Raw genomic sequence first — 26,927 nt, forward strand, 5'->3', positions numbered from 1 at the left:
ACCCCCTACCCCACCTCTGCTGCCAATCCTCAACAGAAATGCTCATAACAATGAAAACCTCGGACAGGAGGAAGACAGCAGCCGGGCGGGCAGGCGTCTTGCTCGGCTGTGGCTTGGGGGGGCACTTTTTTCAGTGCCATTGTAACTTCAAACAGTCACTAAAGGAACTGTTGTTAAGTCAAGGACTACCTGTACTTCATCACTTTTTTACTTTTTTTGGTCATCAAGTTTTTGACACCTTGGTAGGCGATTGGTGGTACTCGGATGTTGCCATATCCTAAAAGTACAATGAGTGAAAAAGTTGAAAAGCCTTGGACTAGAAGACCTCCAAAGTTCTTTCCAACGCTGTTATTCTACCCTACATGCCCGCCCAATATCCAACCCCAACCTTCTCCACATTTAACCGGGTCATCACCGAGATCTACTGCATGTTTCTGCCGTTAGAATGTGTTCGGCGGAATTATTCCCCGTAACATGTAATTAACCGCGAAAAAGCGGCTCTTCGTGGTGTTGCATCCCTTTACATCTCTGTTCCACGGCAATAGATCTCTCTTGCAATTGCTCCAAATACTTTCCCCCCCCCCCCCGAAAAGTGTTTTCTAATTATATTGTTAAGTAACAGCAATCGGGCGATCATTGCAAATTAATTACGGCGGATAGTAGTGCCACCCAAAGCAATTATTCTACTTGGCTACTGCGCAAGGAGCAGAGCAACTCGCATTCCACAGCGCCTTACTCATCTCATCCTCGGCTGATATAGCAACTTCTACGTGACGCCTGCGCAGTTGGAATCGCTTTCGGCTGGTTCCGCCCTCTCGCCACTGACTGGGCAACCAAAGTTCCGAGCAGCCATTTTAGAAATATTCCTTTCGCGGAAGGCCACGTTTCTCTCGGCTCGCCCTGCCTCTTGTCACGTGTCACAGCCGCGGTTGCTGGAGTAGCGTCGCCCTTGCTGATTGGCTGGCGGCCTTTCCCGCCGTCCCTCGCGCCGGAGGCGGGCGGCTCGGCTTGACGGCAGCAGGTTGGTCGTTGCTCGCTTTTTCCCTGCGTGGTGATGGCGGGGGCCGGGTTAGGGCTGCCGTGGTTGGTGTCCGCGTTGTTGGTGCTGAGTGGGGTGCGAGGTAATGGAGACGTTCCGGGGATCTTCTTGTGGCCTCTTTTCCTTTCTCATCTTCGTGAGAGTCCCTTGGCTTCCGGGCCTGAACGAATTTGTGGGCCCTTCCGAAGACCTTCCCTCGTGACCCGCATTTTTCTTCTTCTCTCCCGGAGATTTCTTTAGTTAGTTTCAGGCAGCTTCCCTAGTCCAGTTCCATTCCCCACCCCCCGCCCCCAATGAATATAATTCGCAAATAGTCCTGGTCATAGCAACTAGGGATTATGGAGCTTGTAGTCCAGATATATATGATAAGATATCTGGGTGGGAAATTTGTTAAGGTAAGAGACTTTGCTGAAGTATCTTATTGTGCTCTAAAATTATATTGTTAGAAAAATTCTGAAGACTTTTTTACTCTCTCGTGTCTAAGTAGGCAGGTAAGTTAAATGAAGGCGGGAACTGTGGAGATCACAGAACTAGATTTTAAAAAGGTTTGACTTTATTGTTAATGCACTGCTCAAAACACATTTCATCATTTAAAGGCTACCCATGAATACAGTACGAGATCATGAAGCTCGGTGAGGACTTCAGTTCCTTAAGCATCTCATTGAATGGTCTAGCATTCCACTTAAAGCTCTAAATATTTTGATAAAGTCATTTTTCTTTCCTGGCAGGTGAAACATGCACAGAACCAGTTATCTCCCCATCTTATTATACTACCTCAGATGCTGTTATTTCTTCTGAAACTGTCTTTGTTGTTGAGATCTCCCTCACCTGTAAAAATGGAGCACAAGTAAGTGCCTGAAGTTTGTTTGTTTTGTTTTTACATTTTAAAGGAAATGCAATCTGGAAAATTGGCCACAGATATAGTAAATTGTGTTCTAAGTCAGGGGTCCCCAACCCCCTGTCCATGGACCAGTACCAGGCTGCACAAACAAGTACTGGTCCCTGGTGTCCAAAAGGTTGGAGACCTCTGTTCTAAGTGATTATGATAGGACAGTGAATCTGTCCCATCATGGGCATGGCTTTGGATTTATGGTAGGTCCCTTTCCATGGGCTTCCCATAGTGGACTCCATGCCAGAGAAACTTGGCTCCCCGAACCATTGGCTGGTCTGATTCACTGTAGTCCTAGCTACTGATGTGGGTGGTACATTTAAAAACAACAGAAAAGTAGCCATCTGAGGTTTTTTTATTGATAGAAAAACTTGAGTTCCTTCTCCACTGGATTTTCTGTTAAAGGCAAGCTTGGTCGGGATACTGGCATTTGATCTGTTGGCAAGGAATGAGACCTCTCTTTCCTGTTATTCCAGGTTCCTCCTGTTGTAGGCAGTTAAGATTTCAAGATGGGAGATTGTATGGATTTCTGTTAACTGTGATACCCATTGCATTTTTTTTATCTAGAATGTGGCCCTCTATGCAGATGTCAATGGCAAGCAATTCCCTGTTACACGGGGTCAGGATGTTGGTCGCTATCAGGTAAGAATAAACATGATTCCTGCTATAGTAGATGCTAATATTACCTTTTGAACAGATTTATATTGGATTCAGTTTAAATCAGCATTTTCATAAATCTCTCATTTTGCAAAATACTGGAATTCAATTTTTATGGAATTAGTGAAGTTATTAATTCTGCATTGGTTTGCAGCCTTTGTTTCATTATTAAAAATATAAACAGAAGAAATTATATACAAAATCTGGTTTATAGCTTGGTTCTAAAATATGAAATATCTTACACTCTAGAAGGATTAAGTAACTTACAGGCAAAATTGAGTTTTGTCTGTGTTGGAAGCAGCCTGCAAGTTTGATTAAATAAGTAACATAACAATCCTTAGTCTTTAATAGGATCAACAGCATTTGAAATTAATAATAAAGAATAAGTTGTCAATCCTTATACCGTAGGTGTCAAATTGCTGGGGTGGGTGCGGCCGCTGCATGATGCAACCACGGGTCAGCAGTTTGAAACCCCTGCCTTACACCATATAACTGGATAAAGAAGGCAGTGGTTTTCTGCCATAAATGCATGGCTCTAGTTTTGTGGTGGGTCTGATTCTGTGAGTCCCTCCTACTCTCCATGCTAAAGGAAATTGCCATTCCGAACCATTGGCTAGTTTGGTTTATTATAGCCCTGGCTACTGAAGTGAGTGGTACATATCTTAATGTCTTTGGGTGACGTATTTGTATTATCAAGATAAGACAGTTTCTTTTGTGGCTGATCCTGTATCTTTTTATTCTGGGACAGGTTTCTTGGAGCATGGAACATAAGTTGGCTCGCTCAGGTACCTATGAGGTGAAGTTTTTTGATGAGGAGTCCTATAGTATCTTGCGCAAGGTGAGATTGCACTGATGGATTGAAGGAAAAGATACAAATAGATTTTGTAGACCAGAGGTCTTCAAACTTGGCCCTTTTATGACGTGTGGACTTCAACTCCCAGAATTCCTCAGCCAGCATGCCTGACTGAGGAATTCTGGGAGTTGAAGTCCACAAGTCATAAAAAGGCCAAGTTTGAAGACCCCTGTTGTAGACTATTTACAGATTTGTGATCAATATAGGAACGGGAAACAAATGTTTACATTTTACTATTAAAGCTGGTAGCTTGACTTTTTTTCAGTAGCTGGAAGCCCCATGAATTGCAGGTAGTCTTTGACTTACAATCACAACTGAGCCCAAAATTTGTTATTAAGTGAGACGTTTGTTGTGAATTTTGCCCCATTTTAGACTTTTTCTTGCCAGAGTTAAGTGAATTGCTGCAGCTGTTAACTTAGTAACTCAGTTGTTAAGTGAATCTGGCTTCCCATTGACTGCAAAAGGTGATCACATGACCCTGGGAGACTGCACCTGTCATGAATCAGTTGCCAAATGTCTGAATTTTGATCGTGTGACCACAGGGATGCTGGTATGGTTGTAAGTGTGAAAAATGGTCATAAGTCACTTTTTCAGCGCTGTTGTAACTTTAAAAGGTTACTAAATAAACTTGTAATTTGAGGACTACCTGTAATCTTATACTGCCTTTGTTGTGTGAAAAAAATGATATACTTTTAAGTAAAAATACAATATTTCCTTTGTTAATGACATACTGTGGCATGCCTATGCACACTTGGAACTGAGACTGAGGCATCCTTGATCAGATGGCCATGGAGATTAAAATTTAAAAACTACCTCACGTAATTTAATATTGAACTGAAAACACAATCCTAGTATTCTGTTTCACTGCTAGATGTGTTGTCAACTTATGCTTTCCTCTGCTAATTCTAGTCATGTAGTGTCTCTAGTGTAAGTAGATGCTATGAGGAAGTTACATCATGGGCCTTTGGTTAATTTAAGCCTTAACTCAGCTGTTGAATTCTCTTCCCTCCATTTTAGGCTCAGCGCAACAATGAGGATGTCTCGGAGATCAAACCTCTTTTTACAGTCAGTGTGGATCATCGGGTGAGTGCCACTTCTGTGGGTATGGGGCTCTAATAGGTGGTCAATGCAACCAACACATGTTCAATACTATAAACACATTTGGATAAACCAGGCCATTTATAGCATATGTATTCTATGATGGTTTCTTTAATTATTTGAACAACTATCTCAATTTACAACCAGTCGCTTAGCTTATTTATGACCCAATTACAAAGTTTCAACAGCTGCTATTGCACCCCCATAAGTGGTCACATAACCACTTTTCAGACTCTCAGCAACAAGCCCGCATTTACAGACATTTCCAATGTCATATAGTCACATGATCATGATTGACCATATTTTTGCCAAAAGCTGGTATTTACTTCTGGTTTGGGTCAAAAATGCTCCATTGCAAACAATGGGCTTGCTTAATGACTGCTGCAGAAAAGGTCATAAGATGGTCACAAGATGACCTGCTTTATGACTCCCATAGCTTATGACTGTAATGGACTACCTGTATGCTTGGATACTTGCTGCAAAGAGTTATAATGCTCCCAATTCCCAAGGAGGAGAATATCCTTTGTACCACTTAGGATTTGATCTAGAGATAGTTGAGATGAAAACTGTATACACTATTAAAGTGGGGGGAATGTGATGTAACAGATATAGAAGGCCAGTTCATAATGAAAACTTAATATATTATTTCTAATTTAGCAGGGATTGCTAAATTAGAAATAATATATAGCTATAGTTAATGAGGTGGGGAAAGGATCTGTGTATCATTTAGTGCGTGTTCCCAGAAGTCCAGCTTCTAATATTTCTAAACAGATTGCATTCAGAATTGAGATCCTTTCTAGGACACCGAAAAAATAAAAAAGCTTTCTATATTAGCAAGCACAAAATGGCTGCCAGAGTTGATTGTATCTGTATATAAAATGGCTGCTATAATGGGCCACTCATACATCAGACATTTCATAGCAAACTAATGAAGCTGAAAAATTTCTCCCAGATGTGCATACTGCAAGCGTGTATGCCATACCTACCCAGAAAATTCCAGTGGTTTTCCCTGCTAGACTGCATTTGGGGCTTTATCTTTACTATTCTTTTAAAAAAATCTTTACTATTTCAAAGTTTAGCCTTGCTCAGTATCAGTACTTTTCTTTATAGTCCTTTGTTTTGCTAAGTAATGGAGAAAATATACGAAATAGAAAAAAGCTATAATTGCAAGGTTGATCTACTTAATTATTCCCTGCTGTTAGGCCAGTTTTATTATTTGATTGGGGTTTCTCACACTAGGCAGGCCACATCTAGGTGTAGTTCCTTATGTTTGGGTGACGTGTCCTGGTACAACTCACCTCCCTGCTGCTACAGTTTAATTCCTTGTAGTCCAGACAAGTTAAAAATCATGGTACAGTACCCTGAAAATTCAGTTCCGCGCATTTGTTATTTTTTCCTTTAACCATGCTGTTTATTCAATGTGTTTCTATTCTTTCCACCTTCCATTTGCAGGGTGCCTGGAGTGGACCATGGGTCTCCACTGAGGTATTGGCAGCATTAATTGGTGTTCTGGTATATTATATGGCATTTACTGCTAAGAGTAACATCCAAGCATAAAGCACTTCAATAAACTCTCTATACCAACTTCTCTGCTTTCTGCCTTTTCTTTAGAAGGCAAAGATGGCTGTCTTTGCCACTTCAAAAATACTCATGTGGCTTGTCAGCATCATTAATTCCCATCTCATGTTTTGGTTTGAAGTAGGTCAGAATTATAACAATGTTAGAACTTCTTATGGTTTGATCAAAGGGCATTTGTTGATCTTCTTGCCACCTTTCAAAGTAAGTTGAGGCTCAACTGTGCCTAAACAAAGAGCTGAGAAGACCCAATAAAGCAATTGCTTTCCATTGAGCTGGAATCCTGGAAAGAAGCAGAGGACACACACAAACCCTAAAGGTGCATACTTTGCCAAGCTAACATTTTGAATTGTGGCTGGCTTAATAGGGGTTGGCTGTGGTGGCTGATTAGCTGAATCGCTTCAGAGTTAAGATCCATTTTCCTTTGCCTTAATCCCATTAAGCAATGCATCTCTGGGTGCAGTCATAATTATTCTACGGCTCATTATCTAATGACTACAGCTCCTGGTGTGAGCCACTGCAGCCAGGGTGGGATTACCTCATTGCTGTAAAATTGTATTCATGCCAGATTATAAAGGGAAAAGCAGTTACATAGAATGTATGGCTATCCTTATATTTGTAACATTTGGTACTTTTGCAGTCCAGTAAGATTTTTAGCTGCTGCAATCTGCATATGAACCAGTGTGCAAGTCAAATTCAGTTACAGTTTTACAGACCATTGAGTAAACTAAAGGTATATTAAACGTTTTACATTTTTCAGGAAAAAATCATGATGGAACTTGCTACTAATTGTAGACTATTTCTGTCTGCTTGTCTCCTCTAATATAGGTAGTCCTTGTTTAGCAACCACAGCTAGAACCAACAACTTGGTTGTTAAGTGTTTGAATAGTCATGTGCTTGCGTAGGTTTAATGTCATTGGTCACAAAGTTACTTTTTCACCACAATTGTAACTGAACAGTTGCTGCCGAGGCACATACTAAGCAAGGACTTCCTATAAATGGAACATGCAATGAATTCCCTTTTAACATAGAAATAAATTCAAAGAATGATGATAGGGCTACATGCATAAGAGAGTATGATTGGTGCCTCCTGTAAGTTAGAAGTACATTTGCATCCTAAGCAGTTTCTATTTCTTCTACTGGGGTGTCACCTGGAGTGAGTGGCACAAGCCCTGAATTGTGTAATTGCTGGTTTGAATTGTAGCTCATTGCCACTCTTAAAGTGGAATGGAAGTTAGCATGCTGGGCTCAGCCTTGCTTTCTCTGTGGTATTACAAGGCAACTTTTTATTTTAAAAATCTCTATTAAATGGTAATTTAAATGGTAAGGGGTTTTTTCCACAAAAAGCTGAGAATTGTGAATGCAATACTTTTTCCTATATGCAAGATACAATTCTGTGTAATGTAATATAAAGCTAATACTAAGATAAAGATGCTGATGTGTAATAATACTGGAGTACCTTCACTGTTCTCTTTTGGTCAGTCCTGTATTTTAAATGGTGAGTTTTGTCATCTAAAATTATCTTAAATTACCTTCAACCGCCAAGCAAGGACTTTGGTTCATCCAGCATACAGCTGGGTGGTATTCTTTCAAGGGCATAACTGAACAAGTTTCAGGGATATATCCCAGTACCTGAGTCCTTTTCAACTGAGATTTGATTGATCCAGACTAAGATTTCATGCATGTTTTTTATGCTATTGTAGGATGTTCAGAAAATATGAACGTTTGGTGACTAGGGTTTCAGAAATTATTCCAGTAAGTGACCCAATTCACACAGTATGAATCTGAAGGTATTACCGTATTTGGTTTATTTGATTTTAGCTTGATGTGAACTCTATGAACTAATATGAACTTAACCACTTGTAGTCCATGAACTGTGGATCACAGATTAGTATAATTTTTTTTAAAAGGTTGCTTGTAATTTAAAGGTTGCTTGTTTCATATTAAATAATTTCTCAACCCATTTTATTTAATAAAGCATTATTATGAGACTCCTACTCACAATGCTTTATTAAATAAATCGGGTTGAGAAATTACTTAATGTGAGGCAAGCAATCTTTTGGTGGCTTGAGAATCACAATGTGTTTTGGGTGGACATTGCTGGTAATGATATTAAGTAGGTGAGGTCAGGACACCTATGGAAGAGACCTAAGATTTTCCATATTATCCTGGTTTTAATGGGGAAGAGAGCTTGCAACTGGGAAGCTTCAGGTTGCTCAACTTAATAAAAGTGCAATAGGTAAACCTAGTCATTGGCTGGATTCACATTGTAGCCTTATAATGTAAACTCCCAATTGTTGGGATTAGTTTACGAGTCAGTGTGTCATGTAAACTTGGAAAACTGGATTAATTCTATGAATAGTGCTTCAGTTAACTAAGCTTGCAAAAAAAGTTAGCTGCTGTGTACTGTGAACTAATATTTTCACCCCTTTCCACTCCTGTTGCTTTTATGCTACCATCTGTCTTCATCCCGCAAACGCCCATTGGCAAGGTCGGCTTTACTAATTTTAGGCAGCCAGCCCCAGTTTCAAAAGTGTTTATGCTGCTTACTTGTGTAACTTGGTTTCAATGAATAAAAACATTTTTTAAAATTTGTTTATTGTAACAATGCAATTTCAGCCTCAGGTACAAGGTTTGCTACAAGCTTTCCATTGCAAAACCTCCCTATGCTAAGCTACTGCGTCTTCCTGAGCTGGGAGGGAAGGGCAGTGACATGGTAGAAAATGCAGGAAGGGAGCTCTTGGGTCACTTGTGGATTGAGCCTCCAGGGCTTGGACCTCCATCCTGGGAGAAATTTAAAAAATGTAAAACCACAATCACAAAAGAGGAAAGAGAAAGAAGAAAGATGTCACAACATCCCAATTTGGGAAGACAGGAAAGGTTCATTGGTCCTGCTGATGGGGATGAGCCTCCTTTTCTTGTGCTCTGCACATTGTCTATAGATGAGAATTGGTTCTTTGTGCTTCAAGATGGGATTGGCATGGACCAAGCTGGCAAAAGCTTTCCCATAAGTGAAAGGGGACCACAGACTTGTACAATTGCCTTCAATACAGATAGTGCCCACATCAGGAAAACAGACTTTACTCTCTAGCAGGCTCCCGACAGTAGCACGCTTGGTGGCCTATTTTGCCCCCTGGTCCTTAAGGCAGGAAAGGATGCTGGGCTTCTCACACTCTAAATTTGGTTTAGAGAGGAGGGCTATTGGAGCCCATGGAGTACAATAGTAAAAGGTCCCAAGTATGTTCAAAGAGCAATCGTCCTATTAATCAAGGAGGAAACAGCTGTATTTACCCTCCTTTCTCCAGTCTGGCCAGGAGACAATGGTTCAGCTTCCCTCCAGTGTTCTTTCCCACACTCACACAGTAGTGACTGAGAGCAGCGGGTTGTAAACTCTGCGGCCATCTGCTGAGCGAGTGCCGTGAGCCAACATTTCTTGGATGGTAATCCAGTTGTCCAAGATGCGTCGGCTCCGTTTCTTCATGGTTTTACGATGGCTCAGTGCCAAGATGTTGACCTCGCCAGAAATCCCTCGAGCTTCACTTCCTTCCCTTTCTCTCAAGCACTCCAGCCGACTCTGCATCATAAACTCGCGGCGTTTCCGTTGCTCACGAGCTCGAATCAAGTGCTGTTTCCGTTCCTCCTTGCTCCAGTAACGTCCCATCTTCATCTCGCTGACTGCATCATCATCTGTCGTCATGCCGCTGCGTTCCTCACGGATCTTCATGGCCCTGGCTTTGAGCAGCCGGTCCCTCACTGGTCTCTTGGCCACGTAGCGAGTGCCATCACTACGGACCTTCACTTTCCACTCCATGCGGGGTTCTGCTTTGCTCCCAAGTGAGTCCTTGCAAATGCTGGCTAAGCTCATAGGGCTGATGGGAGCAGGTAGCTGCTCTTCCCGCTGACGTCGACTCAAATATGGGCTGCTTTCCCCAGTTGCCTTGGGGCAGCGCCGCACCCGCTCTTCCCGGCGGAACTTAGGGTGTGGTGGGGAAGGGGGAGCTGTGCGGTTGAGATTGGGGGTCTCAGCCAAGCGACGCAAGGGGCTTTCCAATAAGGGGGTGCTTCGGCAACTTTCTCCAGTGTTGTAGGCACTCGTGCTGTCCTTATCTGAGCGTTCTGGCAGTTCAGTGATGTCTGACAGTTCGTGCTTCTTAGGCTCCCCTTCCAAGGTGTACAGCCCTTCCTCCTCAAGCAGCCAGGCCTTCATGCAGCGTTCGCGGAGCTGTTGCATCTTCTGTGCTCGCAAGATGTTGCGGCACTTAAATTCCAGGTGGCGAAGCTCTTCCTCTAGCAGAGCCACCTCGTTGCGGTTGACATCCAGGGCAGCGCTCACTAGCCCTGGTTCATTGCCGTTCTCCAGATGACACTTGAGCTCCAGCAACTCCCGGTAACGTTCGTACTCTTCATCGGTAAGTCCGGGCATCAGGTCTGTGCCCACAGCACTAGGAAGCTCCCCTGCCAGGAGGGAGTCCATGCTATAATGGAAGTCCCGAGGCTGGAGGCTAGGCCCAAATTTGCGCAGGCTGCCTGGTGTGTTGGCAGCACTGGGTGCTTCATCCCCTAGCAGGTCATGTTCAGAGCTCTCCTCGTTACGGGTACTTTCATCTGTCCGGCCCACGCCACTGTCCAGCTCCTGGCTGTTAGTCAGAGGTGTGGCTGCATCCCCAGCAGGCTTTTCTTGTAGTGGGTCCTCCTAAGGAAAAGGGAGAGGGTAGCATTCAGGGAAAGCTGCTCTAGATTTTGGCCCTGTCTGACACTTCTGTGCCAGCCTTAGACCCTTGCAGTTAAACTCTTAGATTTGAATTTGGCCAAGACTGTTCTACATTCCTATGTAACTGGAAAATGGACAAAAGGTTTAATTAACTTTAGCAAGATCCGGACAACTACAAAAGCATTGCCATTGTTTTCTCCCTATTCAATCACATCTTTCAACTACAAAGGCTTCTCTGGCCCCTTTCATCTCAGAGCAAAAAGAGATGAATGACAAAAACAGTCCATTAGGGAAGTCTTTGGCTGAAATTAATGCAGCTCTGGGCCCATTTTAGGTTTCCACAATCTATTTTGCATTTAGTTAAGTCAGATGGGAAATTGTGCTTTGGGAGATAATCAATTCCCCCACTGCATTCTATGATCTATAAACTGAGGTGACCTTACACAAAATTCCATACACAACTGAGTTACTTTCCTTGACGTATCCTTACAATCTAAATATTACTGTATACAAGTGGGCATACAGGGGGCAGTTACGAATATCATGATGACTCTACGTATTCACAAACAACCTGGAGTCAGCTTTTCTTGTCAGCCAACTACAAGTCATCCAACAGTCTGCCAGAAGATCTCAACCTCCCTTTTGGTGTACCAATTAAAGGCCAAACAAGTGGAAGTGAGCAGAATAGATGATGCTCCTGGCCCTTTTCATAAATTGAAAAAGGGGATTCCAAATTCCTGTGGAAAAGATATGCGGCTAGCTTTGCCCCTGTGCAGGCAAGGGAGCAGAACCTTACTGCAAACCAGTGGAATGAGAACTGGAGGCAAATGGAAGCAGATGCACATCATCTGCCTGAATGATCAGATTAATTCAAATCAGCAGCAGCAAAGTCTAAAATTTAGTGATAGAACATATTCTTTGCATACATAAGAACTGTTCTGTACCAGCCTGCTACCGGCCCTGCAGAAAAGGCAGGGACAACCCCTTTTTCAAGAAGGCAAGAGGCTGGAATTACGCCTGCCAAATTTATTACCACAAAAACAAACGGAACAAGACAAACCAAGAAACAGGAGCTTTAAGAAACAAGAACTATCCAAGCGGTTGCCTTCAGCAAACCAGCCCTCCCACACATTCCCCTTATATAGAGTTCAGGGCGTGGCTTCTCTCTGCCTCCTTCCAAGGAGCCCCATTGCCTTCCTCTGTTTACTCCTAATTGACTGCCTCCTGCATCGGGCGTCCTTGAACAGGGCCAGCTGTGGGTCATCTTCATCCAGCTCTCAGGCTCACACAGCTGGGTCTCCGTGGTGACCAAGTGGGAGGGGCCTGGCTGAGGGCTCTCATCAGCAAGATCTTCAACCCCCTCAGCAAGGTCTTCAACACCCCCCTCCTCCTCCTCTGAGTCGTCCGACCCAACTGTCGAACCCACAGGCTGACCCTGAATCACAACAAGAACCAAGGTTTAACTTCAGGCCCTGTTGTTTCAGGCTGTGCTGGGCAGAGGGGGAGAGCTAGATTTACTGCTGCTAATCAAGCCAGACAACTTCAGTTTAGCAGAGTGGCTTAGCATTCAGACAGCTATTGGGAGCAATCTCATTCTCTGCTTAGGATTCTCTAAATGTTCTTCCCACTAGAAACCCTCCTGTCTTGCAGTAGAAAGTACCAGTCTGAGCCATGCAAAGCGTATTATTTGCTTAGTAGTAAAAGCTTCAGCCTGTTCTGCAGAACAACTGCTTAACTTCCACTTCCAAACCACATACCTGCTGGCCTGGGGGAGAAAGCAGCCGTTGTGGTTTTATTCCAGCTTCATGCTCAGATCCAAAGTCATCTAAGAAATCCTCACGGTCACTGTCCTTCCAACGTTTGGACAGCTGGAACAGTGAATAGACTCAGAATAAAAAAGGCCAGGAACTCCAGTTTCTATTTTCCATCCCAGGTTCTTTCTAGGTGCCCAATCTTCATCAGCTTAATTATTTTCTAACAGCCTGTACTCTAGTAGCTACTAACGCAGAACAACCAATATAGAAACATATTTTACCCAAACTGTCCGATGCATTTGCCCTCTAAGCTCATTTCATTTCAAGTAATTGTGAAATTCACTTATTAAAGGTTTTTCCCTCTCTCTTCAAATCAGACAAGTACTATAATTCACACTAAGAATAAAACCAAAGATTTTCTTGTTAAATGCACTTTCCAAAAACAGCATCAGGACAATTGAAATCTAAATTCAAATCCTTTTATTATTTGCATTTAGGCCCCAGGAACCAAAATTTGGGTAGGCAAGATCATACTTGGGCTTTGAGTGGTGTGCTGTTGATTGTTCTCCAAACATATAAATGAGGTTGGTCTAGGTCAAAGGATAAATATAATTTCATTTAAATGCAATTAATTATATGCAATAAATAATGAAATAAAAGAAACAGCCCCCTCTTGTCAGTCAAAAAAAGTGCTGATTTACCACCAGCCTATCAAGTACTTAGAAGATGAGGGCTGGGCAGCACAAGCAAACGACAGCTAATGACTTAAATGCCAGCCATCAACATACCCCAATCAACATCTAAAGACCTACTTACAACAGGCACTATAAATACCACACACAGAACAGCACACACTCTGCTACAGAGAGGTTCCCTGAAGACAGGCTCCAGCACCAGTCCGAAAGCTCGGAAGACAGAAACTCTGGTCCCGGTGACCGATCCAGATTGGATCCTGCAACATTATCCCAGGACATGTATATTCGCCTTTGTTCGTATTTGCAATTAATCTGCTAGCTCCCCAACTATTCAATCATTTCCCTGTGGTTTGTCATCATTTTCATAAATAAATTTTGAAGAATTTGCATGTAACAAGCTGTCTTGCCAAATTAGCTTTTTCTCACTTTGTCGTTAGACAACTTGTTTAGCAGATTATTGAAACAGGGATAAGTGGTGGTTTTTTTTTTTTTTTTGCTTTCAGCAAAACATTTGATGAACTGTCCAAATTCTGATGATCAAATCAATGAAGTGTGCACTGGATGGCATGACAGGTAAATGGGCATGTTGCTGGTTTTAGAATTGTGCTTATCAACCGTTTCTCATCAAAAGAGATCAGATTACCCATATGTACTCCAAACAACAGGTTTTTTTGTGAGTCAAAGGCAGAATCCAACCCTTTTGCAGCCCCTTGCAATCAGCTGGGAGTCACAGTTTTCATCATGCTCTATAAATGCAGCCTTTCATGGACTGAAGGCTCAATTAAATTTATTTTTTTAAATCCCTTTAGAGATGTTTGTTTTTCCCTTGATTGTTTCATATAGATTGAAAAATCTTTGGAACTCCAACTTTGCCTGTCACTGGGTAATTTCTGTTCAATCCTTTTAAAAAGAAAAAAAAAATGTGTTTCCAGCTTTGTAAGATCTTTATTTTTTGCTGTTTTTGCAATACACAGGAAAGGGGTGATTATCAAGTTGGTTTTGGAAGGTTTTTGAATGCTAAAACTTCGGAGGAAATTGATTTAAAGAAAGACTGAAGTTAATTAGAAAGCTCTTATGGTGTGGGGAAAAATTGTCTTGATTAAATTTCAAACTGAATGCAAGATTGAAGTTCGATAAATAGAGAACAGAAGATGGCTGCTTTAAAGGGAATGTTTGTTCTGTGGATTCAAGTTGTACTTGAGTTTTTTAACTCTATACTGGAACCAAAAGTTATTACAGAAGGCAAACAAGTTCCTTTGAAGATAATCAAACTGGACCTTAAGGTGGACTTAAAATTATATTAAAAAAAGAGATGGAAATATTAGATTTACGAATGTAATTGGATGATCATTTAAGAATTGTAAAAGATATATACGGTAAATAATATATCAAAAGAGTGATCTATTTTAAATTAAAGTATATGAGACCTACTGGTATTATAATATGAAAATTATAAATGGACTTGATGAAGGTGACAAGAATTTCAAGATACAAGATAAAGATAGTAGAAAAAAACAGAATTTTATCTATGGGTCTTAAGAATGGGCAGAAGGAAGAAGAAATAATATAAAAATTGGTTTATTTGAATATAAATAAATGAATTGCCATCTCTGGTGATGCTTAATAGTTATCTTAATTGGATAGGGGTTTTTTGTGGGGGGAATGCTTACCTGGGTGTAAAAGATTAGTTTGCAACATCTACATTATTTTGATATGTAAATAAGGGGTTACCATTTCTGATAATGTTTAATTTTAAATTTTTTGCAATTTTTTGTTAGTTGGGATTAGATTTTGTTTACTAAAGAGAAGGATGAAGGGGGTTAAATTATTTTATTTTATTTTTATTTTTATTCCATTTATATCCCGCCCTTCTCTGAAGACTCAGGGCGGCTTACAAGCTTAAATTAAATGGAAAGGGGGATTACATGATGTTTTTAGGTTTTTCTGTTCATTTTTCTTGGTTCATTTCTGAAGATTTACAGATGAGAAAATAGAAAATAGGGTGAGATATGAAATGAAGATGTATTTGGCTGTATTTTAAGAGAGAGTGATAAGTTGTTAATGTTGAATGTATTTGCTATTAATGAAGGAGGAAGTTATTGTTTTTTACTTTCCAGGAGATTTTTTTCTTACACTTTTTAATATTTTTTCTGTTTCTTTTCATAAATGTATTTTTGTATTAGGTTCTTATATTACATTTGTCTGCTTAATATAATTCTTAATACCACTGGAAAAAATTAGAATCACATACATGCAATATTAAGGGTATGCAAACTGTTTTATTGATGGAAGCCCCTTCATAAGAATGTATGATAGCTATAATATTTATATATTGTATTATAAATATGTTTTAAAAATAAATACTATTTCTAAGATGAATTGTTCATTAGCTCATGGGCCAAACATGCTTCCGGCAATTTGACAAAGGTGTGTGAAAATTCATTAAAATGATTGGGGACAGGGGAGAAAGTGAATTGCAGGAGAAATGTGAATTGCAGAAGCAAGCCCAGGATTGAGGGGAATTGGAAGGATTCCCTTTCACTTCTTCTGTGCAGATCCCACCCACCCATCCTCCACTTATCATTATAAAATAAGCACAGATTTGGGGAACTCTGCCACTCTGTCTTCAGTTCAAATCAACCAAAATGAGATCTCCTTTCCCCAGTGTTCCATAGAAAGAAACAAAAGGGAAGGTGTGCAGGAATTGTTTTCTTTCCTCACCATACTCTGTTGAGCTCTTTATCTCACGTATGCCACTCTGTATCACACAGTTGTGGGGACAGCCACAACTATGAGGATCTGTTGTGAGTACCCTTCCTTCAGCAGCATTGTTACTTCAAATAGTTGCTGAATGAATGGATGTTAAGGGAGGACTATCTGTGTTCTGGCTCCCCTGTGTATACACTACACGTGTTCTCCAGCTGAATTACAACCCAGCTCCCTTACTTCCTATTTTCTTTTAGCCATGAACAATTCCCACCTCAGTCTCAGGCCTAGCCAGCAGCAGAGAAATGTTTGTTCGCTCCTCCTGGGTAAGAATTGCTACAGCCTCCTCTCGGTTTTGCACTTCCATTCCATTAATCTAAAAAAAAAAAAGAAAAGAAAATGTACGGAAAAACAAGTTGATGGCTGATGGTATACCAAATTAAATGAATAAATCAATAAGAGTACAGCCAGTTTTCCCAAACTGGATCTTCTACTTTTAACTTGGATTACGATCTTCATCATTTCAAGCTTACAAGCCAGTGTTGTGCTGACTGGCTATGATGGGGGTTATAGTCTACTATGAGTTGGCGGGGGCTATATTAAACTGTCCTTTTAAAAATCCACAACACCCTCCCTCCTAATTACTTTATTTATCTATTTATTTAATTTGTATACCGCCCTTCTCCCGAAGGACTCAGGGCGGTGAACAGGGCAATAAATACTAAAATACAAAAATATAAAAATTAAGAAGAGATTAAACAATAATGCCCAATAAAAAAGATAAATTTACATAAAAACAGTGATAAAATCCCAAAACCCATCAGACCAGGCCGGCTTGTTCAAACAAATAGGTCTTTAGATCACGTCGGAATGAGCGAAGGTCCTTAATGTTCACCTGGACAATGCGATCACCTTCTCGAATTCGTCCATCCTTGGCTGCAATGCTATTAGGACTGACCTAGTAGAAGAGAAAGGACATTAAGATAACTGTTAGGGCTTTTTGCCTCCTGTGGGGTTGGTAACTATGAGAACTGAGTAACCTGGAATCTGGGCTGGGTAGCCAGTAGCCATTCATGTGTTACTGAAATATAGCGTAAATGTAATTTTTCACCATGAACCATGTCTAGAAACCCCTAGATGCCCATCTAGAGGCCTTTAATCCCCATTTTAAGTGCTGAGCAAAGAACCAAGGAGCCCCCAGCTCTAGTACACATCCCAACATGGCCAAGTGCCCCGTTTTACAAAAGATAATGTCCCTGAAAGTACATCTGTCTTTTATCTGTAACTTTTCCTTTCCAGAACAGGTCAAAAGATAAAGGAATCATAAACACAGAGAGTGGGGTCTTGACATTATCCATGCACAGTTAACAGCTAGAGTGACCAGACACACAGTTCAGATGTTCACAGAGTTTCCTGCCCTAAATGTGCAATGCTACATGCTCCGGATAGTTCCAGATGGAGAAATGGCAGACTAACGCACCTTCGTATTATGGGGACAATCTGAGGCAGAGACTGCCAGCTAGACAGTGAGGCCAAACCTAGGGAGTTTTTGTGGACAAAAAAAAAAGCTGTGAGAATGCCCACCTGTGCTCCAGATCAAGCTCAGAGTCTCAAGTGAAGCCTGCTAAAGGACACTGAGTTCATCAACTCTACTTTCTAGAGTGCATTGGGGGGGAGGGATGAAAATGTTATAGAGATCTTGAAACCAGCAGAATACATAAACTACCCGGTGAGTGTACTTCCAACCCAAAGAGTAAAATAAAAAGTAAACAAATAATTATATGGAATTTAAAATAATTAATAGCAAAATGTTTACCATGAGTGCTAACTAAGAAAGTTTAAAATGGATTAAGGGGATAACTGAATTTGGAATATTGATTGTTTAAATACTTTTGAACTAATTAAATAAATAATACATACTTCCATGAAAACGAGGATTGTTTAAATTTGTTAAGAAGGGTAATAGGTCGATTTTGTTAAATAATTGGCTACAGAGTGATTTAATTTTCAGTGATTTTCATATGCACAATTGAGAGAAAGAAAGACAGTATTTGAAATCAAACTGTACAAATGATGAACATGTGATTGCTAAAATGTATAAACTATTGAATTTTAAAATAGAAAAAAGTTAAAGACTCATGATAATATGAGCTAAGAATTTTAGTTACAGTATATAAATGGATCGACGGGAGAGAATATTGTTAAAAGAATTGAAATTCAGAGATAGCTTAAGAGAATTTCTAAAAAATGATGTAGCACTGATATATGACTGGAGAAATTATCTAAAATATATAAAAGTACTTCTAGTCAATTTTGGAAATGTGAAAAATACGGACTTTTTAACTTACCATGCATAGTGGATGTGAACAAGAAAAAGGATATTGGATACAAATACATATGCTACAAAGAATTTTAAAGGTCAATATTCAGATGAAACTAGATTTTTTTAATTGGGAGCTATGGATAACCAGTTAGAAAAGACTCATAGGTTTCGTATATGGTAACTGCAAAAAGACTACTGTATTGCAAGCACAACATTGGAGAAATACCGAAATACCCTAACTATCCTTCCAAGCTATGAGGATCAAAATATGCTCATCATGGATGTGGTAGGACAGTGTTAATAAATAAGTGACTTGAAGATAAATGTCCTGCAAATCCAATCTCTACTTAAAGATGTGTTTATATCAGCTTCAACTGATGGAGGAAACAAAAAAATTCCACAGTGCACTAGAGATGCTACTGTGGTACTTCAGAGAGTATTGATTTTTTTTATTGATTTATGTCCATTTACACTGAAACTGCTGGCATGGAATGCTACAAATTGAATAGCTGTTGAGTTTTAATAAAAAATGTTCCTGGATCTTGATTTGTGGCAAAACTAGAGATGACATTTAAAACCATAATATTGTGATTTTTTTAAAAAAAAGATTGCAAGGGACTATCCATGATGGTCCCATAGAGAATAGAAAAAGCAAGCCATAATCCCAAACAAAATCACCACCATAGTTGAACTACCGGTAATTAATCTGAGTTGCATTATTCAGAGTGACCATTAGATGACAGCAAAGGGTTACTACAATAGTCTGCATCTGCATCTCTTTTTTGCTATCTAGTGGTCACCTGGAGTTTTGTAGTTCTTTAGGGTTTAGTAGTCCTAAATAGTCATGAAATTGCTTAAGAAGGAAGCCTCTACAGAATTTACACATTGCTCCTTCCTCAATGAAAATAGTCTAGAACATTTCATCCTAACTTCAGTTTCAAGTCTGAGCTTCTGCTGTCTCCAATAGTAATCACCTTTGTACACAAACACACACGGGACACACTCCTACACAAAATGGATACTTCTGGCTGTTGAAGCAAAGAGCACAAAATCAGGAACTCTTGTCAGTTCTCTCCCAATTCATATACACTGAATCCCCACATGGAGATCTCTCTTTCCCTCATTTAACCTAACCTACTACACCTCTTTAAACACTGCCCCTGACCCCACCTCTCCAATGTAGATGCCTACATCGTCCTCGTCATCAGTTCGATAACAAACCATCAGGCCCAACTTATCCCGGTGACTGGATTTGTACAGCTCCACCTCCTGCAAGACAGACAGAAACAACACACAAAGATCACCCAATGAATCAATCTATCTGCCTCTCTTAGATGCCCTGGAACAGAAGGTTCTTCTTGTAAGAACTTATTCTGATTCTCAATGCCTCATGCAGTCAACTGACTAGAAGGTCCAGATCTCATTGAATTGGCTCTGTTTGTCTTTCCTCCATATATACTCAAAAACCCAAAGTTAGGTCTTTTACAGGCATTATTTCTCTTTAAAAATCTCACCCACCCATAAGATAGAAGTACGGTAGGTGGGCAATTCATAACTTGTAAGCTGCCTGCAGCCCTCTAAACTCCCAGAGAATTCTCCAGTTTTGCTGCCAAAAGTTGGTGATGTGCTTATCTGGTATCTGCAATAAACATAGTGCAAAGAAGGAGCATCCAAGCAACTAAAAGACTTCTTGCCTCTATTAGGTAGCCTTTGACTTATGATCACAACGGGGACCAGAATTTTCATTCCTAAACAAAGGGGTTATTAAGTGAGTCATGCCTGATTTTATGCCATTTTTGGCTATGGTTGTTAGTAAATCATTACAGATGTGAAGTGAATCATGTGGTCATCCCATGGCCCTGGGGCACTGCAATTATCTTAAATCAGGGGTCCTCAAGCTTGGCCACTTTAAGACTTGTGGACTTCAACTCCCAGAATTCCCCAGCTAGCCATGCTGGTTGGGGAATTCTGGGAGTTGAAGTCCACAAGTCTTAAAGTGGCCAGGTTTGAGGATCCCTGTCCTAAGTAAATGTTGGTTGCCAAGCATCCAAATTTTGATCAAGTAACCATGGGGAAACTGCAAGGGTCATGAGTGTGAGGGAAGGCCGTAAGTCACTTTTTTCAGTGCCATTGTAACTTTGAACTGTCGCTAAATGGTTACAAAAGTACCTGCATTTTGCTTTTTTTTTAAAAAAAATCCAAAATGCAAGGGTATCTCTTTTTCTAGATCTTCTCTTATATATCTTTGAATTCAAAATAATTTTTTAAAATGTGGACTTCCCAGCCACTCCCTTCCAGTGACTTAGATATGCCTAAATAAGGCTCAAGTCACACAAGCATATTCAGCACTTGATGGCTGTGATCTCAGCTGAGCATTTATGAATGAATGTGTGAATAATGAACCCCCCCCCCCCACCTTTGTGTCACCTCTGAGGCAATAACTAAGTACAAGTGTTACATGCGGAAATTAGATTAAGAGATTAAATTTCTGTCGTATTTCTCGTTGTTAATCAAACAGAGGTTGCTAAAAAAACACAGTGCTCATTAAGTGAGCCCATTTTCACCAATGGGTGTTTTTGCTGGAAATTGGAAATTAACACCAAAATCAGCAAAGCCTGCCAAAAATCGCAGTCACATGACTCCAGAACATTGCAAATGGCTATGAGTGTGAGCCAGTTGCCAAGGGCGCAACATGTGGTCACATGAGCTGTGTGTGTGTATGTGTGTGTGTCTGTGTGTGTGTCTGTGTCTGGAACTTCAAAAATGGGCCTTAACCAGCTCTGGGGAAGACCATCATGAATCTGAATGGTTGCTAAGCAATCGGTTGTTATGTGAGGACTACCCATGCTAAGCAATCGGTTGTTATGTGAGGACTACCCATAAGGAGGATTTGCCACAGAATGTTTCAGTACATCTCCCTCCAAAAAGAGGAGCCATATTTAAAATTCCAGCCCACCACTTGGTCTTAGTAGGGTGTCCTACTACCTTCTGCTGCTGTACTCCATGTTCTTTCTCATGACTCTAAGACAGTAAGTAGATTCTGAGAATCTCAGTTCAAATTAGATTATTCTAGAAGATAGCAAGCAGCCTGTTCAGACCATGGCTTTCCTCTGAGCATGTTTTCTCCTTTATGATCCTTTTGGCTCTAATTCTAACGGCAATCCTCTGTTGAGTTCACAACCGGAAGGAGAAAGCTGCTCCCCTTGTTCAAAATGAGTAGCCTTTCGTCCTTGCTTCAAAGTTCTCTCACAATGACAAGAAGGCACCACCCTATATTTCACATTGGTAGAGGATGCTCAAATATTTTCCGAGTGCCACCTGCACCCTTTTGAGAAAACATGGCTGTAAACTTTTTACACCAGTGCCTCTTCTGGATTTGGGGACCTATTGAGTAAAGCACCAATCGAGCTGATTGGTTTTAGACATTAGCTTTGATTTAAACACCTGAATTTATTCTGATGTGAAAACACATCATGGTAATCCCAAACCCTGCTCTAGCCAGAAACTTGAAATGGGTTCCAGTTTCAGATTCTCACCTCGTATTCTAGGTCTTCTGCTCGCTCAGCCTCTGGAGCAGCTCCTTCCATGAATTCCACAGGGTCATAATATTCATGTGCAATTGAGGGGCTTTGAAGAACAACAAAGGATAGGAAGGTAAGTTTTCCTTTTTCCTACTTAGAATTTTCCCCGGCTCTCTTCCCAGGAAATAGGAAGGATTCCCCTTCGCTTCTGTGCAGATCCTACCAGCCCATCCTCCATTTATCATTACAGTATTTAATGCATGTTAGGATTTTATCTCCTAGATTGATATTATTAGCTATCCTGGGCTGGCTTGTACCAGAAGTGTACAAGATGTAAGTACAATCAATGGTAAATAAAGAAGACAAGAGGATAACGTGTCTTCCTCAGGAAAATGCTTACAGATCAGGCAGCCCATAGGGTTCCATCCTCATGGCTGGAGGGCTTGGTGGCCGGATCCTGCCTAAATCCATTAAGTGTTCAAAGGTGATGTCTGTCTGGGTTCCACTATCGACCAGGGTTGTGACATCTCCTTGAGAGGTGGCTCCCTCACCACCTCCACCCCGGCTACGAGGACTGCGCCGTAACACCTGGATGACCAGAGGTTCCTTAGAGCACCGGAGGGCCTCAAGCGTCTGCTCCTGCGAGAGACGGGACAGTTCCCGACCATTCACCTAAAGGGGGAAGAGCAGAGAAAGAGGCTGTCAGAATGTTCTAAATCCTTGCACTTTCTTCATGTGTCCACTGTGACGACATCCTCAAATATCTTGAGTTATTACTCATACAGTACTGGTTTTGCAACTTCCCCAAAATCGCTTTCTCCCTTTTTTTTTACTGAAATGTTTTCTTCCATATAAAGGAAATAGCAGACTGGCCTCCATTTTATTTGCCAAAAGGGGATTGCAGTTCGCCTTTTCCTCCAGTCTCTGCTGCAAGAGCCCATTGTAATAATGGACAAAGAAAGACTGCTGGGTTTTAACAGCAGGTTCTAAATGTCACAAAAGAGTACCTGATCATTACATTATTTAAGATATTATCACTATATTTTCATGTCCATGGAGAGCAAAAAATTGTTACCCTAGGAGCCAAAATAGCTTGACATGATTTGGGTATTATATATATTGAATATATTTGTTTATGTAGGTATCTTCATGCAAATTTCTAAATATTGTACCACAAGAACATCACCTCTGGTTTACTCCTGGCTGCTGTCTTTCAGACATACCCAGCCTCTTTAAATCACATCCATATTATCCCAGTTATAGTTGTTTGCAGCAGGTGATTATGGAATTTCAGCAATTGCATTCAGAAAATTTTACATTCAGTCCTCTTTAACATTTGCCAATGTCATTTTCTCCAAAGATCCTGGATTATAATTCGCATCACCGCCAAACTGATGAGGACCCAGATTGTTGGGGGCAATAAGCTGACTTTGTAATAATGCCGCTTGGGGTGGGGGTGAAAGCCCTAATAAGCAGGCATCTACATAGAATGAAGGCTACTGCTAAGCTTGTAAGCCGCCCTGAGTCTTCGGAGAAGGGCGGGATATAAATGGAATTAAATAAATAAAATAAAATAAACTGATAGTCATACACTGCATTGTTCAGATGGTGCCAAGCTAGGAAAGATACAGAGCTACAGGTTTATGGGTTGACCCTAGATGACTAGTTAGGTCAAGGAAGATCCTAGCCTAACACGATTCAATTTTCCCAATTTAACAGTAGAAAACCTACACAGGTTTTTGAATCAGGCAGTTTGGTCATCCCAGGCATTCATTATTTCAAGAAGGCAAAGAAGTTATTGTAAACAGAATGCAATAAAATTGGCATGATAATGGTTAAGTACACTAATTTTTCAATTAGTTATTTAATTAGTTATTTTATTGATTTTTATAATTCCTTCTTATCCTAGAACAATATATGAGCTTTCATGCAAATTATTACAAATTGGTGAAAGGGAGTTCCTAAAAAAGAAAGGAAGATCCTGCAGTTTAGAAATGCGACCTTTCCTGGACTGTATCAGAAGTGTACATGTCTGGCAATTCCTCTTTCTGGAGTCATTCACAGTAATGCAGAATGGAGTTGCAGCAATAAAATGCATTAATTATTATTCATATAAATGTGGTTGTCATTCGGGGTCTTGTTTCAAATGCTAAAAGCACAAAGACAAACATATGTTCAGACTCCATTATTAGGACAATCTATTTATTCAGTACTTAGCTTCTGTAATGCAGACAGTCCCTAAATATTACGGGCAATTCATAAATCAAGAAACTCAGTAAAACATATATAAGGATATATCCAATTTTATCCTCAGAACTATCTGTAAAATAGGCTTAACTCTCATGGGTAATAAACCTGAGGCTGGGAATGGAAGCTCATTAAGCTCGATACTCTTTAATTTAAAAAAGCTTGCATAGGGGTTTTTTTAAAGAGAGAAACAGCTATCTTCACAATCTATTAATTCTATCAAAGTATCTCATGATGCAAACCCTATACATAACCATTTAAAAAGCACATTTTTTGTTTTTGTTTTTTGCCTTCCAACTGTCTCAACTGTATCCTATGTTTCTGGCATGCTGGCTGGGGATTTCTGGGAGTTAAAGTTGCTAAGGTTGAGAAACACTGCTCTAATCCACTTTTTAAAATGCCTCTGTTCAATTTGTATTACGTATACCAGACATGTCAAACACAAGGCCCGGGGGCCGGATCCGGCCCGCGAAGTGGTTTCATGTGGCCCGTGAAGCCATCCTGGAAACAGTGAGGGAACGGCCCCCACTGCCTTGGCCCTGGCCCAGAGACCCTCCTCCTGCCAGAGACCCTCAGATCTGTCCCACTCCTGCCCAGGCCCCCATAGGCACCCTTGATGCGAACGATGTAGAGCTGGCCACGTCCACCCAGGCCATACGCACTCTAGCCACGCCCACCCAGTAGGCCACGCCCACCCAAGCCACGCCCACCCAGCCCCTTGAGGGCAACCGCAGTGCTGATGCGGCCCTCAATGAAATTGAGTTTGACACCCCTGACGTATACGGCTACTAAAAACACAGGCAGTGTCAGAATAGTTACTCATGCTTAGTGCTACCAACAGTTCTTATAGAAAGGATCCCTCTCTTGTTTAAGAATGGACCTCAGAGCCTGTACTCCTGAAAAGGAAGACACATCAGTTTACATTATCTGAACATCTTACTAGCTGGGGCCATTGACGCGTCTTTAACGTTGCTCCTTTGGTGCCCAATGAAACCACATCTCAAGTGGTTGTTACTGGGAGAATGAAACTTGGGGCGAATTGTCCAAAACCTGTTTTGTTGAAAGATTGGGAATGCACCCAATACAGATAGTCCTCAACCTACAATCATTTGGTTAGTGGCCATTTGAAGTTACAATGGCACTGAAAAAAGTGACTTATGACCGTTTTCCCACACTTATGACCATTGCGGCATCCCCATGTCACGTGATCAAGATTCAGATGTTTAGCAACTGGTTCATATTTATGATGGTTGAGACGTGCCTGGGTCATGTGACCACCTCTTGCAACCTTCCGACAAACAAAGTCAACAGGGATTCATTTAACAATCATGTCATTAACTTAATAACTGCAGTGATTCACTTAACCACTGTGGCAAGAAAGATTGTAAAAAGGGCAAAATTCACTTAATAACTGTATCGCTTAGCAACAGATATTTTGAGCTCATCACTTTTTGAATAATCAGAGAACCATCCCTGAAAGATCATTCAACATATGATCATCTAACATATCTTTCCCATCCCTGTAAGACCAAAGCACAACACTATTTGCACTGGGGTTTGTTAGTATCCATTAGGATTGCTGAGATACACCACCACCATTATCTTCATCATCCTCTAAAATGGCTAAAAACCCTATCTAGTACAAGTCCTTATTGCTGCCAAATATAAACACACAAACCAAGTAAGGGGAAGCTGTCCAATTTTTCTTCCCAAATAACAGCTATACAAATCTATCACAAACAGCACTTCTGTTTTAGACAGACCTCTTGAGAACACTCCAAATCAAATGCATCTTCCTAATCAGGCAGACTGTGTTCATCTGTGGCTGACAGTTATACTGATTTATTAGGTGGGCCTGCCTGCGATAGTAGCTTGGTTCATTCATTGTGAAGCCATGGTTGATTTTAATCAGTTTGTTGAAAAAGCTACAGTGGATAGTTCATATATTCTGCTTAACCAGAAATTGTGGTTCACGGACTACAGTGCCCCAACTGAACAAAGCAATATATTCTGTAGCTTCCTCAGAGGGCCATACCTTAGGGCCCAGACGGCTCCCGAGAATCTTGGTGTAGTACTCAGAATTCTCCAGAAATTGCTACCCTACTGCAATTGTTATGATCTCAGAAGGGGAGAAATTACACAGTGCACGTATTGGTCAAACTTAATTTTTTATCAGACTATAAATGAAATAAAAGGGACGCGGTGGCTCAGTGGGTTAAGACGCTGAGCTTGTCGATCAGAAGATCGGCAGTTTGGCAGGTCGAATCCCGAGTGCCGTGTAGCAGCGTGAGCGCCTGTTACCCGTCCCAGCTTCTGCCAACCTAGCAGTTCGAAAGCACGTAAAAATGCAAGTAGGAAAATAGGGACCACTCCGGTGGGAAGGTAACAGCATTCCGTGCGCCTTTGGCGTCTAGTCATGCCGGCCACATGACCACGGAGACGTCCTCGGACAAGCGCTGGCTCTTCGGCTTTGAAACGGAGATGAGCACCGGCCCCTAGAGTCGGAAACGACTAGCACGCATGTGCGGGGGAACCTTTACCTTTACCTTTACTAAATGAAATAAAAATTATATTTAATTTTTGACCTGGCTTCCTGCCTTGTGTTTTGAAAATTGACTGACTCCAACATGTTATTTAAAGGCCACATTTGGACTTCAGTTCAAAAATATTATACATCATTAGACTGACATAGTTCACAAACCCAACCATGGTATGTTTCAGGTGATGGGTCTGCTAGAAATACAAAACATACTGCTGCTCCATTATAATTGGCTTGAGCTTAAAAAGAAACGGAGTTGCAGTGAATTGAATCAAAACAATCCTACTGTGTAACAATAGGCACCTTAAACAACTAGTGGA

The 26,927-nt window shown here is 40.9% G+C and overlaps 2 protein-coding genes and 1 long non-coding RNA gene across 3 annotated transcripts in view; 2 read left to right on the forward strand and 1 right to left on the reverse strand.

The window, feature by feature from the left end:
* The first annotated feature begins 982 nt into the window (after positions 1 to 982).
* On the forward strand, positions 983 to 6,245 carry SSR4 (signal sequence receptor subunit 4). Its single transcript, XM_083355808.1, has 6 exons — positions 983 to 1,121; positions 1,768 to 1,886; positions 2,496 to 2,570; positions 3,334 to 3,423; positions 4,456 to 4,521; positions 5,989 to 6,245. The coding sequence occupies exons 1-6, from the start codon at positions 1,055 to 1,057 to the stop codon at positions 6,091 to 6,093; spliced, it is 522 nt and encodes a 173-aa protein (XP_083211934.1). The 5' UTR covers positions 983 to 1,054; the 3' UTR covers positions 6,094 to 6,245.
* A 770-nt stretch (positions 6,246 to 7,015) lies between these two features.
* PDZD4 (PDZ domain containing 4) overlaps positions 7,016 to 26,927 on the reverse strand; it is a 29,560-nt gene continuing 9,648 nt past the window's right edge. Inside the window, exons 2-8 of the mRNA XM_083355788.1 lie at positions 22,222 to 22,493; positions 21,837 to 21,927; positions 19,471 to 19,569; positions 16,873 to 16,935; positions 16,252 to 16,353; positions 12,580 to 12,690; positions 7,016 to 10,804 (exon numbers count right to left, since the gene is read on the reverse strand). Coding sequence (XP_083211914.1) covers positions 9,467 to 10,804; positions 12,580 to 12,690; positions 16,252 to 16,353; positions 16,873 to 16,935; positions 19,471 to 19,569; positions 21,837 to 21,927; positions 22,222 to 22,493 — 2,076 coding nt within the window. The 3' untranslated portion in view covers positions 7,016 to 9,466. The remainder of the gene's footprint in view (positions 10,805 to 12,579; positions 12,691 to 16,251; positions 16,354 to 16,872; positions 16,936 to 19,470; positions 19,570 to 21,836; positions 21,928 to 22,221; positions 22,494 to 26,927) is intronic.
* On the forward strand, positions 9,841 to 15,882 carry LOC310636205. The gene is made up of 3 exons (XR_014491632.1): positions 9,841 to 9,945; positions 13,775 to 15,090; positions 15,170 to 15,882. It is a non-coding gene; the product is annotated as an uncharacterized lncRNA (long non-coding RNA).

Source organism: Vipera ursinii (assembly GCF_947247035.1).
Source record: "Vipera ursinii genome assembly, chromosome: 2".
NCBI lineage: Eukaryota > Metazoa > Chordata > Lepidosauria > Squamata > Viperidae > Vipera > Vipera ursinii.

Excerpts from the sequence above, each read along its gene's own strand:
- SSR4 (XM_083355808.1), top strand. The coding sequence starts at position 1,055 with ATGGCGGGGGCCGGGTTAGGGCTGCCGTGGTTGGTGTCCGCGTTGTTG. Across the intron at positions 1,122-1,767 it reads GGTGCTGAGTGGGGTGCGAG|GTGAAACATGCACAGAACCA; the intron begins GTAATGGAGACG and ends CTTTCCTGGCAG. Across the intron at positions 3,424-4,455 it reads CCTATAGTATCTTGCGCAAG|GCTCAGCGCAACAATGAGGA; the intron begins GTGAGATTGCAC and ends CCTCCATTTTAG.